Raw genomic sequence first — 12,788 nt, 5'->3', positions numbered from 1 at the left:
TATCTGTTTTTTTTTCTTTCCAAATGTCTCTGTTTCTGTCTCCGCCCCTTTCCACCTCTGTCCCTGGCTCTGCCCCACTGATGTTTCTTTGCCACTCCCCTCATCCCCACCTCGCCCTCCTCCGCCTCGCTCATACGTATGCCCCAGGTTTTTAGCCCTGCCAAGCCCGACGCCCTCATAGCCCTATGGCCAGCGCCCCTACTCAGGCTCCCCCAGCCCAAATCTCCCCACCCTCAGGAGCCAAGAAAACCAACTACGAGCCCAGCAGTGGATGCAGAAGCTACACGACCAACTTGGGCTGCAGCACTTCTTCCGAGAATGCCACGAGGTAGGAACTCCAGCTTTGCTGGGCACAGTGACTTCTTTCCTCGAGAGGGAAGTGCTCCAGGGCAGAGGGGCGGTGGGGGCAGGGATGTCCCGTCTAAGTGGGTCGCGGAGCGATTTTCACTCCGAGCCGCCAGGAGGCGCGCGGACCCCGGCCATAGTGCGCATGCTCCGCAAGTCCCTTCCCCGCCTACGCGAGCTCCGGGGAAGAAGGGAGGGGCCCCGGGCGCCCCTGGCAACGGCGCGCGTCCGCGCCTACAAGTCCCGCGGGGACGCGCGCTGGTCTCACCTTTCTGCTGAAGAGCCCTGCTGGCGAGAAGGGCGGGAGACGGGAGAGGGACCGGAAGAGGGGAGGGCGAATGAGTGGGCCAGCGGCCCAGAGCGCAACTTCGGTCATAAATAATCCAGAAACAAGACTTCGCCTCTTTAAAAGTGTTCAAGAATCAAGCTCTACCCTTTTTGAGATGATCTATACACCTGTAAGAATCGCCCCAAATAAGATCCCTTCCATTAGAGTCGGTTCAGGAGACAGGCCGCCTCCCACGCCCCTGCATTCCACAGAAACTGTTCTGCATTCTGACCACATTAGAGACGGCATTATAGATGTCCCAGTAAACATTTTCCTATCCCCCACACAGTGATGACCCGGCCTCATCCATCTACTTAACTCAGAATCATTGCTGCCCCCATCCAGTATCTAAATTTTTCCCAAGCAAAGATGGTTGAGGAACCAGGCCCTGGTCTCCCCATTAAAGATGGTTTGAGTCTCTCCATGGTAAACCCCCATGGGATACTGTTCTCTCACATATGAAATGGACAAAGGCCACCACACTACCCACCGCCACATAACTGAAGCCAATTAGAGATGGATCTGGGGCTCAAGAAGCTCACTAGAGATGGATCCAGGGACGGCCTGTCCCTCTCCTTCCCAGTGGAGAGTATTCTGAACTTAAGTTTTATAGGAGGTTTTCTAGCACACGCCCCCTGCCCATATCCCCCCTACCCCTGTATAGCTGAGATATCCAGGAGTCTGAGCCCCTTCCCATTAGAGATGGTTCAGGAGCCCATCCCACCATCACCCCAGACTTCCCACTTTCACATAGCGGAGGTAGCCAGGCCCCGGGCTCCCCCTCCTGCCTTTCGATTTGGCCCAGGAGCCCTTTCCCCCTCTCGAGAGATTGTTCTGGACCAAGTAGCAATCATCTGAGATGGCGCAGAACCCCCACCTCCACGCTTTAGGGAAGGTGGTAATTCTTCCTTCACCCCCAACTGGGGCCCGGCAAGGAGGCTGGCATGGAGACAGGCAGGGGGCGCGCGCGCGCGGGCGCGTTGCCGCGACGCGGGGGCGGGGGCGGGGGCGCGCGCCCGCCGGAGCCTTAGCCATCGCCACCGCTGCCGCCGCCGTCGCAGTGGAGGGGCGAGAGCCCGCCCGCCCGCTGCAGGGACGCCCAGCCAACGCCGTCGCCACTTAAGGTCTCGGGGGCGCACGGGGGAGGGGGCTGATGCGCGCCTCCGCCGAGGCAGGCGGGGGAGGGGGCTTAGGGCGCGTGCTCGCGCGCTGAGGCCGCGGGAGGGAGGGGTGCGGGGGCGGGTCGGCGGGGCGCCAAGACCCCAGCCCTGCTGAGGGGCGGAAACGCCGGGAGCTGTCCGCGGTGCTGCTCCGGGAGGAACTGAGGGACCGGGTCCCAAGGGAGGGAAGCGGAAAAGGGGGCACTTCTAAGGCTACTTCTGGGGTAGTGTGGATTTGCCCTGTGGATGAAGGAGGTCTTAACCTCTCTAGGGGGCACTCCTTTGGGTAATGGGGAATCTGAGATTTGCCTTGGGGTTGGGAGACTCTCAACCTTTTGGGGGGCTTCTTCCTTGGTCTTTGCAGGATCTGTATTAAATTAGATGACGCAAGCACTCACTTTGGGACCTGCCTTTGGGCGATGAGGGCCTTGGGTTTGCTCTGGGTTTGGGGGAGTCTGACTTTGGGAGACTTTCTCCTGGCTAAGCTGGGGACCCTGCTTGCCTCGGTGATGGGGGGTCACTCACTTTGGGGGGGCTTTACCGATGGCAGAGCATCATCTCTCAGAGGGCTTCTCACTGCAAGCTGTGGCTGCCATTGGCAAACTCTTCCTTGTGAATTGAGTTAGGATCAGCTTGACTTGGCCTGTGTGTGTGTGTGTGTGGGGATGCATGAGGAGTCTGAAGCTGTCTTGACCCCTGGGGGGGAGCACATGTTCAGGGATGGGTGGTGGGGTTTGGCTGGCTGGGGAGGATTTGTCCTGGCTATGACTGCATTTGCTCTCCCGGGACCGCTGAGCTGGAGTCCGGTGTTTTTTTTTTTTTTTGGCAGGAGGAGAGGCGGATCTGTGACTGAGGGAGGAGAAGGGGAGGAGCAAACTGTCCCAGGTGCCAGGTTTGGTCAAGAGTGGGAGGTTCGTGCTTGGGGGAAAAGTCTTATTTGGGGGGACTTAGGAAGCAGCCCTGTGATTGGTCTTGCTTAGGGTAGTGAGAGGGGTCCACTCTTGGTTCTTGCATTTTGGATGACTGTTTTCGTTGCTGAGTGGGAGGGACTAGAACTGGCTTTACTTTGGGAGGGGGCTGCCTGGGAAGGTTTTATCTGATTCATGTTGGGGAGTCTGAGGATAGATTGTGGGTAGGCTCATTTGGGGAGCTGGAAGGCATCCCGTTGCTTGCATGGGAGGAGTTGGTTTTGGTTGCGGGCTAGAACTGGTTATGGTTTGGGAGAACTGTGGTCTTGGGCTAGATCCTTAGGGCTGGATTTGAGGAGTCCTGTGGGCTCATTAGGTTGGATCTGGGTTGTGGGGGAGGGGTTTACCCCAGATTAGAGGGCTGGGTTGGAGGGAACTAGAACTGGCACTAGTTGGGAGGTTGTTTAGTGGTTCATCTGGCCATATTGGGGGGCTAGAGCTAGATGTGGGGCTTCACTTGATACTCTGGAGAGTGGGTCGGGGATCTTGAATTCGTCCTTATTGGAGGTGGCTGAGACTGAATCGAACTGTCTAAGTGTTGCTAATGGGGGAGGGGTTCTGGGGATGAATGGGAAGTGAGCTAAATTAGTCTGGAAGGTGGTTTCGGGAGGTTGATTTGGGCATGGATGGGAGTAAGCTGACTGGCCCAGGAGCTCTGCCTTGGGGCTTAAGGCTTATGGGGAGTTGAGAAGGGGTGCCATGAGGACTGGAGGGCTGAGAGATGGGGCATTCTGGGGACCCTTCCATCTATCCACCATCCCTTAGAAAAGAGTTTGCACTGTTCCCCTGCACACACATAAAGGCCTTACTTGCAAAGGTTTTCTATCCCTTCCTCCCCACCTTCAACCTAGCAGCCTAGGCCCTGAACCTGGAGCACCTTGGGAGGGAATGGGTGGCTGCGCCAGGTTGGGGGAACCGGCTGAGCCCCTCCTCCTGTCCTGCACAGCTGGATGGCTGGATCCACGAGAAGATGCTGATGGCGCGAGATGGCACGCGGGAAGACGGCCACAAGCTACATAAGAGATGGCTCCGGCACCAGGCGTTCATGGCCGAGCTGGCTCAGAATAAGGAGTGGCTGGAGAAGATCGAGAGGGTGAGGACGCAGAAGGCCCCTCTGCCCACACGAGGTGCCGGAGGCCTCCGGAGGACACACGTTCCACCTCATACACCCTCCACTGCCAGCCTGCTGTTCCCACACCTCCGAATGGTTCAGATCTTTCCCACACCTGCTCCCAGCTTTGTGGCCTTGAACAATTCACGTAACCTCTTTGAGCTTCGCTCTGCCCATTTGTAAAATGGCCAGCTTCTCTTCCGAATGGTGCCCATACCCTCCTGGCTGTTAAATATTTCACCCCTTTCTATAACCTTCCTTCCACGTTGTTTGGAGCATCTGAGATGGAGGGCCAGGTAGAAGGGCTGCGGCAGCCCTGGGAGGTCAGGGTGACAGTGAACTTTGCACTGGGTTCTAACCACGTCTGTGCCTGTTACCAGCTGTGGAGCCTTGGGGAACTGTGTTAACTTCTTTGAGCCTCAGTTGACTCTGCTTCAAAATTAAGGAAATAATGAATATAGTTACTTCCCTGGGCTCTTGTGCTTAACACAAGGCCAGGCACGCAGGAGCTGTAATTGCTCTGGTATTGTTATTTTTAATATGCTCTAGGCCAGCATGTAGTGGAGCTTGATTTCAGTCTTGGAGGGACCCAGGCAGAATTTTGCTCCATGTCTCAACCCCCCAAACTGCCCCCCTACCCTGGCTGAACCCCTAGACCTGCAGCCCTGGATATCCCCACTCTACTGACTCAAACAGAGACACCCACGTGGGCTTTAAACTCTTACATGGACATTGATGCCCCATAAATGGTGGTACATGGCAAAGCCACTCTTCCTGACTTTGAATTTAATGGAAATTCCTTCTTTCTGCCCGCCCCCTCCTCCCTTCTCCTTGTCTTTTTTATTGTACTCTCCCCATGTTTCCGAATTTATGCGAATGTCTCTGCCTGTCACTTTATGACTCTCTGTCCCTCCATGTCTCCATCCCATGTCTCTGTGCCTCTCTCTCTCTCTCTCCACGTTTCTTTCCGTCTTGCTCCTGGTCTGTTCCCACATCTTGGTTCTTTCCATCTCCGTGCCTGTCTCTGCATCCACCCCTCATGCCTCTGTCTCTCTGTCTCCAACTCCTTGCCGGTCTCTCTCTCCACATTTCTCCCTGTGTCCTGTTGCCTCCATCATATTTGTTTTGTCCCCACCATCCCCACCATCCCCCCCATCCCGACTTTCTGCCTCCCACTTTCTGGGGCAGGAGGGCCAGCAACTGATGCAGGAGAAGCCGGAGCTGGCGGCCTCAGTGCGCAAGAAGCTGGGTGAGATCCGGCAGTGCTGGGCCGAGCTGGAGAGCACCACCCAGGCCAAGGCGCGGCAGCTCTTTGAGGCCAGCAAGGCCGACCAGCTGGTGCAGAGCTTCGCGGAGCTAGACAAGAAGCTCCTTCACATGGAAAGTCAGCTGCAAGACGTGGACCCTGGCGGGGACCTGGCCACTGTCAACAGCCAACTCAAGAAGCTGCAGGTATGACCTGGCCGACTCAGATGGGGGCTTTCTGCGCCACAGTGGGGCCCGAGTTGGGGTCAGACTTCGCTCAAGGTATTTCATATGGAGGAGATTTAATACAGGGATTTATTCCAAAGGCATCAGAAGGGCTGGAAGCAGAAAGGGAGCACTGAGTCAGTACAGCTAGTAGTAAGTGTTGGAAGCAGCCACCACCCCTGGAGCGTGGGGTACAAAGGGGAGAGGAAGGATTCAGAGCCGAGAAGCAGTAGATGAATAACCAGCACACTGAGGGTTTCTCGGGACCCTGACACCTGCTTTCTGGATAGGGAAGCCAAGGCCCAGAGGGAGGGGAACAGCTTTGCACGGAACACTAACGACCTTCGTGGAGTGTGGCCTCTACCAGTCTCCGTGCCAAGCTCTCACTGACTCCTCCCAGCAACCGTAAAAGATTGGTACTATTACTGTACCCCGTTTTACCAATGGGGATACTGAAGCACAGAAGGTACAGCGCCTGGCCCAAGGACACACACTCCCTTATGAAACGGGGGGTCTTAGAGGACAGACAGTGTCTGCTGTAACTCGGCTTCTAGCTTGGCAGCTGCTGGATGCTCAGTGTCTGACCCTGTGATGTAAATGGCCCGAGGTTCCAATGCAGATGTTGTATCTCATCTCCCAAGGTGTGCTGGCTCCTGCCTTTACATACCAGGAACCATTTCTGACTGTAGCCAAAGGGAAACTGAGGCTCCAGGAGGTGAACTTGCTGGCCCAAGGGAGCAAGTGGCAGAGGCTGGATTCAAACCCAGGTCTCTGGACTCGTCACTACTCCTTTTGAGGTGCCTCCTGCTAGCTGTGCTCTTGAGGTGTTTGGAATAGGGGCTGCCAGAAAAAAAAGTCGACGTATAATGACAGTAATTCGTATTTATTCATTTATCTCTGCGGCAAATCTTTATTGAGCACCTACTGTATGCCAGGTGCTTTTCCGAGTGCTGGAATACAGCAATGGGCAAAACTGAGGAAAATCTCTGCCCTCTTGGGGCTCCCATTCTGGTGGGGGAGACAGGCAAAGGCACAAAGGGACAAATATCTGAATATGATTCTGGTGTTGTCATCATTTTAAATACACCTGTGTGTCTCACATGCCTCGGTCTCCAGGACCCCTTTACCTGCTACAGATCATTGAGGTCCCTAGAGATCTTTTATTTGTGCAGATTATACCTATTTGATATTTACCGCATCGAAAATTAAAACTGAGAAGTATTCAAATGATTAATTCGCTTAAAAAGGCCCACAATAAACCCATCATTTTTTAACCCGAAAGCATTCTTTCATGAAGAATAACCGTATTTTCCGAGACAAAAGAGAATGTAGCGAGGAGACTGGTGTTGTTTTCAGTGTTGTGGCGCTCACGTCTGGGTTAGGAGCGCTGAGTTCTCACCTCGGCTCGAGCATCCGATCTCCTGCAGGAGCAGGCTCACACGCTCCCTGCAAAACCCCACTGCGCTTAGGAGAGAATGAGGGTGGTGAAGGCAAATTGCGCCTTAGTACTTTTATAAAAAGAGTTGTGACCTTGCAGATCCCTTGAAAGGATCTCGGGGTCCCCAGGAGTCCCTGGACCACTCTTTGAGAACTGCCGATGTACCCTCTGTGCCAGACACCGACACCCCCCTCCTCCCCAGCAGCCATCCCAGGGACGGGCTGTGGTTATCCTCACTGGATGCTTGGGAAAACCACAGCATAGAAAGGGTCTATGACTCATCCAAGGTCACGCAGCCACCAAGTAGCCATTCAGGACCAAGTTTAGTTCCCATCCACCCTCCTCCCTTGATACTTCCAGCCCTCAGTAGGGACGGTGGCCCTCCTGCTGGCCTCTGAAGAATTGATCATTGCCTGAAGTCTGCACCCAAGGGCCTGGGCTGGCAGTGGATACAGGGGGATGACTCGGCCCCAAGTCTGCTCTGAGGGATCTCCCAGAATTATCATCAGAGACAAGCAGTGCTTAGATGGTCAGACAGGAGGGAGCCAGGGCCCGAGCGGTGAAATCTAGGACAGGAGACGGACAGGCGTGGGTTCAAACGCCAGCCAGCGTGTACGTTTAGTCCCTCTCTGAGCCTCTGTCATTCTATGTTGGGTCAGACTGCGTCGGCACGGGCCTCGGAGGGCCATGTGGGGCTGTGCCCTGAAATGGCACCTGGGATGCAGTGAGGCACACTCCATTCCCAGGAAATGAAAGTCTGCGACTGTCAGGGTCCCAGCTGGAAACAGAAGCATGCCCCGTTGAGGACAGTTTGAGGAGGGCTTATGAAGAGGCTTAACAAAGGTGCGAGCAGGGAACGGAGAAGCCACAGGGAGGGTGAGCAGGGTGGGGCTCACGGCTGGAGCCTTTACCCCTGCTGGAGAGGCAGAGGGAGGAGAGGGAGAAGAAAGTCGCCTGGCAGGAGCTGGGGCCCTTAGCCAAGAACGGCAGCCAGCCCTTGACAGTGCTGCAGGGAGGAGCTGGAAAATGATACCCAGGCCTGTCCCTCCTCTCTCCTCTCTCCGTCCAGTCTCCTGCTGGCGCCCCTTCATCTGACTTTATGGGCGTGGTCTCACAGGGCCCCACCTGGTTTAACGTTCTGCTTTCGCTGTCTTGAAATTCTTAATATTTGAACAAGGGGTCCTGCGTTTTTATTTTGCACCAGGCCCCACAAATTGTAGAGCGGGTCCTGAGCCCAGCCCATGTGGGAGCCTGAAGGCAGGGTCCATACAGGTCAGCCCCCCAGGACACAGAGCAGAGTGGAGAAGCTTGACTGTCAGTCGAGTGACAAACGAAGACATCCAGCCTGGCAGCAAGTATTACTAGGATTATTAATAGTCAGCTCTTCTCCTGCAGCCTGTTGCGGCGGATAAAGGCACACACTTGGGACTCAGGTGGGTCTGGGTGTGAATCATAGCTCTGCCACTTAGCATCTGTATGACATTAGGCAAGTGGCTTTGCCTCTGACTCTGAGCCTCAGGTGCCTCCTCTGTGCAGTGGGAAGGACCCTAATTGCTAAGCCACTCCTTGACAGCAGGATCATAGGACTGTAGGCAGCAGTACAACATCACGGTCGAGGCCACGGACGCTGGAGCTTGGTTGCCTGGGGTCAAGCCCTGGCTCTGTGACTTACCAAGGGTAGGTGACTCGGAAATTACTTCTTTCTTTGTGTCTCAGTTTCTTCTTCAGTAAAATAGGCGTAATAACAGTACTGACCTTGTGTGGACATTGTGAAGGTTACAAAACATCATGCATAAAGTGGTTTCAGAATTGTTGACCCAACAAATCTAGGATTCAATATTTGTTTACAGGTTTTTCCATTTTAATTGTCTTCAGCTGGAGGGGATATCACTACACTGTGTTCCAAAGTTATTTGGGTCATTTAGGTCTGCACTTTGCTGCGGCTAAGTTGTAATGTGAAAGACTTGTTTCACTTGTTTCTGTTTGTATTCCATTCGGGCATTTATAGTTTTATAAAAATGTATCTGGGAGGGTGCTAATATGAAACGTTAATGTAGTGCCCAAAGTCAGAACTATCTTCAGTTCACTGGATCTTTCCAAATTGCTAGAGTCATGATGCCAATTAGAAATTCTGCTTCTTCGCAGCTCACGAACACCTGGTGGTGTCAGACTTTTTTGGATTTTCCGTCTCGTGGACGGGAAGCATAACTCACTATGGTGTTTGCATTTGCATTTTGCGGGGAAGTGGTGAGCTTGGGTATCTCCGTCTCTCTTTTTGGCCATTCAGGTTCGAGAGGCAGGATTTGGGGATTCCTGCTCTCGCCAGAGTGCAGAACCAGCTTTTCCCTACCCACAGCGGGGCGTTTCGCCTCACCAAGCCCTGGAGACCATAACGTGGGGTCCCCATTATTTAGGGAAGAAACTGAAGCCCGGAGGGGATGGGGCACTGGCTCTGTGTCACAGAGCAATGGGCATCAGCGGCAGGCTCCGGTAGAGGACTCCGGGGCCCTTTTCCCAGCAGAGGGAGCCCGAGGCTAGGAGTGACTCAGTGGGCCACGGCCTCCAGATGGAGCCCAGCTGGGCCTCAGGAGCTGCCACTGGGGAGGGGCGGGGCCTCCCGAGGCCTGCTGTCCTCTGGGGCCTGCCTGAGAGTCCAGACACTGGGCACGTGCAGGAGGGAGGGAACCATCCAGCTAGGTGCATCTCCTGGCTGCCCCACGCAGCGGGCTACCAGGCCAGGCTGGGCTGGGGGAGGTGCTGGCTCCCGGCCTGAGGGGGTGTGGATGTCCCCCCTTTTCCTCTCTCTGGGCCTGTCTCTCAGTCCTGCTCCCCCCAGTTTCTCTTCTTTTCTGTCTCTCTCATTTCTGTTTCTTTCTCATCTTTTCATTTCTGTCTTTTTCTGTCTCCTCTGTGTCTTTCTCGTTATGCCTCTGTCTTTCTCACTCTTCTCTCTATCTCCTATTTCAATTCTCCATCTCTGCCTCTCTCCCTCGATCTCTCTTACCCCTGTATCCTCCTCGTGTCCTCCACTTGTCCCTGCCCAAGCTGCTACATCAGGCTCCTGGGACCCCACCTCTCAGATCTAGGCCATGTGACCCAGAGTTCTCTCTCAGCACCTCCTGCCCAACTGTCCTTCTGGCTGTGGGGCCAGATGGTGGAGTCCCAAGCCCCCACTTCCCCAGTCCTCAGGGGCCCAGCCAGCTGGTCTGGCTCAGCCACCAGCTCCTGCTTGGGGAGGGGGGGTGCTGGTCTCCTGCCATCTGAGGGAGACCAGCCAGGGGAAAATGCACTGGAGTCTTTGCAGCTGCTAGGCGGAGTCCCAGGGGCCTCTTTACCACCCCCTCCCTACACAAGGCTCTTTCTCTGGCCAAGAAAACACCCTCCTCCCCTTTTTTTCATTCTTTGTGCCACATTTCTTCATCGAGCTCAGCATGGCCTAGGGGAAGAGGCCAGATTCAGGAGCTTCACAGTCCAGTGAAGGCAAGTGACCCCTCCTTTCTGAGCCTCAGCGTCCCCAGTGACAGAGAAGCAGTGACTGAGAGCTACTAGAGCTTTGTGGTCACATGGCCCTGAGCTCTGGCAGTTTTTACTCTGGACCAGGGACGACTCCTCTCTGGGCCTCGGTTTTCCCACCTTTAGTGTCTTTTTTTTAAAACCGAGATTTAATTCCATACCATAAACTACACTCTTTTAAAGTGTGCAATTCAGTGGTTTTTAGTGAATCTGCAAAGTTGAACAACTCTCGCCACCATCTAATTCCAGAATATTTTCATCACTCCAAAAAGAAACTCCGAACCCATTAGTGCTCTCTATTAATTTATCCCCTCTACTAATCTACTTTATGTCTTCATGGAATTATCTACTTGGGGCATTTCATATAAGTGGAATCATATAATATGTGGTCCTCTGTGTCTGCCTTCCTTCACTTAATGTTTTCAGAAACCATCCATGTTGTAGGACATATCAGTACTTCACGGTTCCTCTGGTTTTAATGTTTAAAGCTAGTTTAATTTTTTAAATGTTAATCTCTATTACTACCAAGCCAAGAGAAGCAGAATAGCACGGTAATTAGTCCAACAAACAAAGTCAACACACATTTGCAGAGACCTGCTCTGTGCAGGCACAGTGCCAGGTGCTGGGATCCAACTGTGAACAAAACACTCCTGTCTTCCCTGACCGCATATGCTGTTGCGAGAATTAGATGAGTTATTCCTTGTCAAGTGCTTAGAGCAGGGCCTGACACAGAGCGAGCTTCAGGATGTGTTACCCATTATTGCTGTTATGGAGTAAGAACTTCACACAGAACGGTGAAAAGGAAAAACCTTTCCCCTCCACATACACAGTCCCACTCTCTAGGGATGTAACTGCTCTCAATAATTTCTTCTCTATCCTTCTAGAAATATTCTACACACACACACACACACACACACACACAACCATAGACACTATACTGAAGCTTGCCTTTTCACTTGACAGAATAAACATCCTTTCTTGTCTCAAAATGTATGGCTATATCTTGTCCTTTTAAACTGCTGCATGCTATTCCATGGGCTGGTTTGATCATCTGTCTTTCACCAACCTTCTCTTGAGAGACCTCTGGGCTATTTCCAATCTTCTGCTACTATAGTGCCAAAACAGACATCCCTGTTCATACATATTTGAGCCCATGTGCAAGTGTTACTGTACAAGATGGTTCTCAAAGTGACACTTCTGGGCCAAAGGGTATGTGCATCAAACTTCTTGATAAATATCGTCAAATAGTCTTTTGAAAAGGCAGTGGATACACCTCAGTATGACAGCAGTTATGTCTTGCTACAGTCACCATCATTAGATACTGTCAAGGTTTTAATCTCTGCTAATTTGAGAGGTGAAAGACACTGTCTTGTAGTTATTTTAATTTGCATTTTCCTGAGCATCGATAGAGGCTGAACAGCTTTTCGTGTTTAATGACCATTGTACTTCTGTGTCCTTTGCCTACATTTGTAGGAAAGGATACACGTTAAATGAGTGTTCAAAATACATGGCATCTTTGTAGAAGTTGGAAAGTGTCGGTGTCTAGAATTATTCCATCTCAGGTCATGTGGCCACTTGCTGGAGGTTGTGGAGGAGTTTTCATCTAATGGGGAATTGGAACTTATAACCTTATCATTTCAGTCTATATTTAAGTTTCCTGAATTTTAATGCATTTTTATTTTCTTAGTGAAAAAGGTTTGGGGTGACTTGTTATAAAGTTTCATTTTTACCCATTTTTTTTTTTGACTCTTACAGAGTGTGAACTGTATCAGCTGAGACTCTTTAAGATGCAGTTCGTAAGATTTTAACCCAAATTGACTTAGGCCAAAAGAAGACTTTGCTGGCTGACGTAGCTGAAAGATCTAGGGGGTATGCAGCTTCCACCATGGCTGGGTCACTCATGCAAATTATGTCCTCAGGAATCTCTCTGTCTCCATTCTTGCGCCCTGCTTTCCTCTCCGTTGGGCCTCATTGTTGGGGATTCTGTTCCTTTGTGGTGGCAAGATGGCCCCAACAGACCAGGCCCACATTCTGTCAGCTTAGGAACCCTGTGGGAAAGAGAGCACCCCTTCTGAGTGCACATTCTTTTCCAGCAAAAGTGGGAAGAGTTTTCATTGGTTGATTATAGGTCACATGCCAATCCTTGAACCCAATCCTATGGCCACAATGATTCAGTGTGCTCATAGGCCAGGCCTGAGTCACATGGCCATTCTTGGTGGCTAGGTTTCATCAGCCCCTCAGGAAGCTGGAATCGTTTTCATTGGCCCAGCTTAGGTCACATGGCCATCCTTGATCCAATCCCTGTGACCAGAGTGATTCCAGTGTTCTGATTGGCCACGCTTGGGTCATGTGGCTACCCTTGGTCTTGTAGGTTTTCAGTAGTCCCTCAAGAAGCTCAGGACCTTAGAGGGGGCTTTGAAATGCTGTGAAGAAGGGATGTATGTTGGGCAGGCAA

General features: G+C 52.6%; 1 protein-coding gene across 1 annotated transcript in view; it reads left to right on the top strand.

Moving 5' to 3' along the window:
* The window catches only part of SPTBN4 (spectrin beta, non-erythrocytic 4), a 65,534-nt gene that overhangs the window by 33,083 nt on the left and 19,663 nt on the right, over positions 1–12,788 (top strand). The window contains exons 16-18 of the mRNA XM_039855161.1: positions 238–328; positions 3,748–3,894; positions 5,101–5,364. Of these exons, the coding sequence (XP_039711095.1) occupies positions 238–328; positions 3,748–3,894; positions 5,101–5,364 (502 nt within the window). The remainder of the gene's footprint in view (positions 1–237; positions 329–3,747; positions 3,895–5,100; positions 5,365–12,788) is intronic.

Source organism: Pteropus medius, unplaced genomic scaffold (genome assembly GCF_902729225.1).
Source record: "Pteropus medius unplaced genomic scaffold, Ma_sr-lr_union100, whole genome shotgun sequence".
In the NCBI taxonomy this organism is placed as follows: domain Eukaryota; kingdom Metazoa; phylum Chordata; class Mammalia; order Chiroptera; family Pteropodidae; genus Pteropus; species Pteropus medius.
Note: the sequence above shows the minus strand (reverse complement) of the source record. Positions and strands in the feature narration are given on the sequence as shown.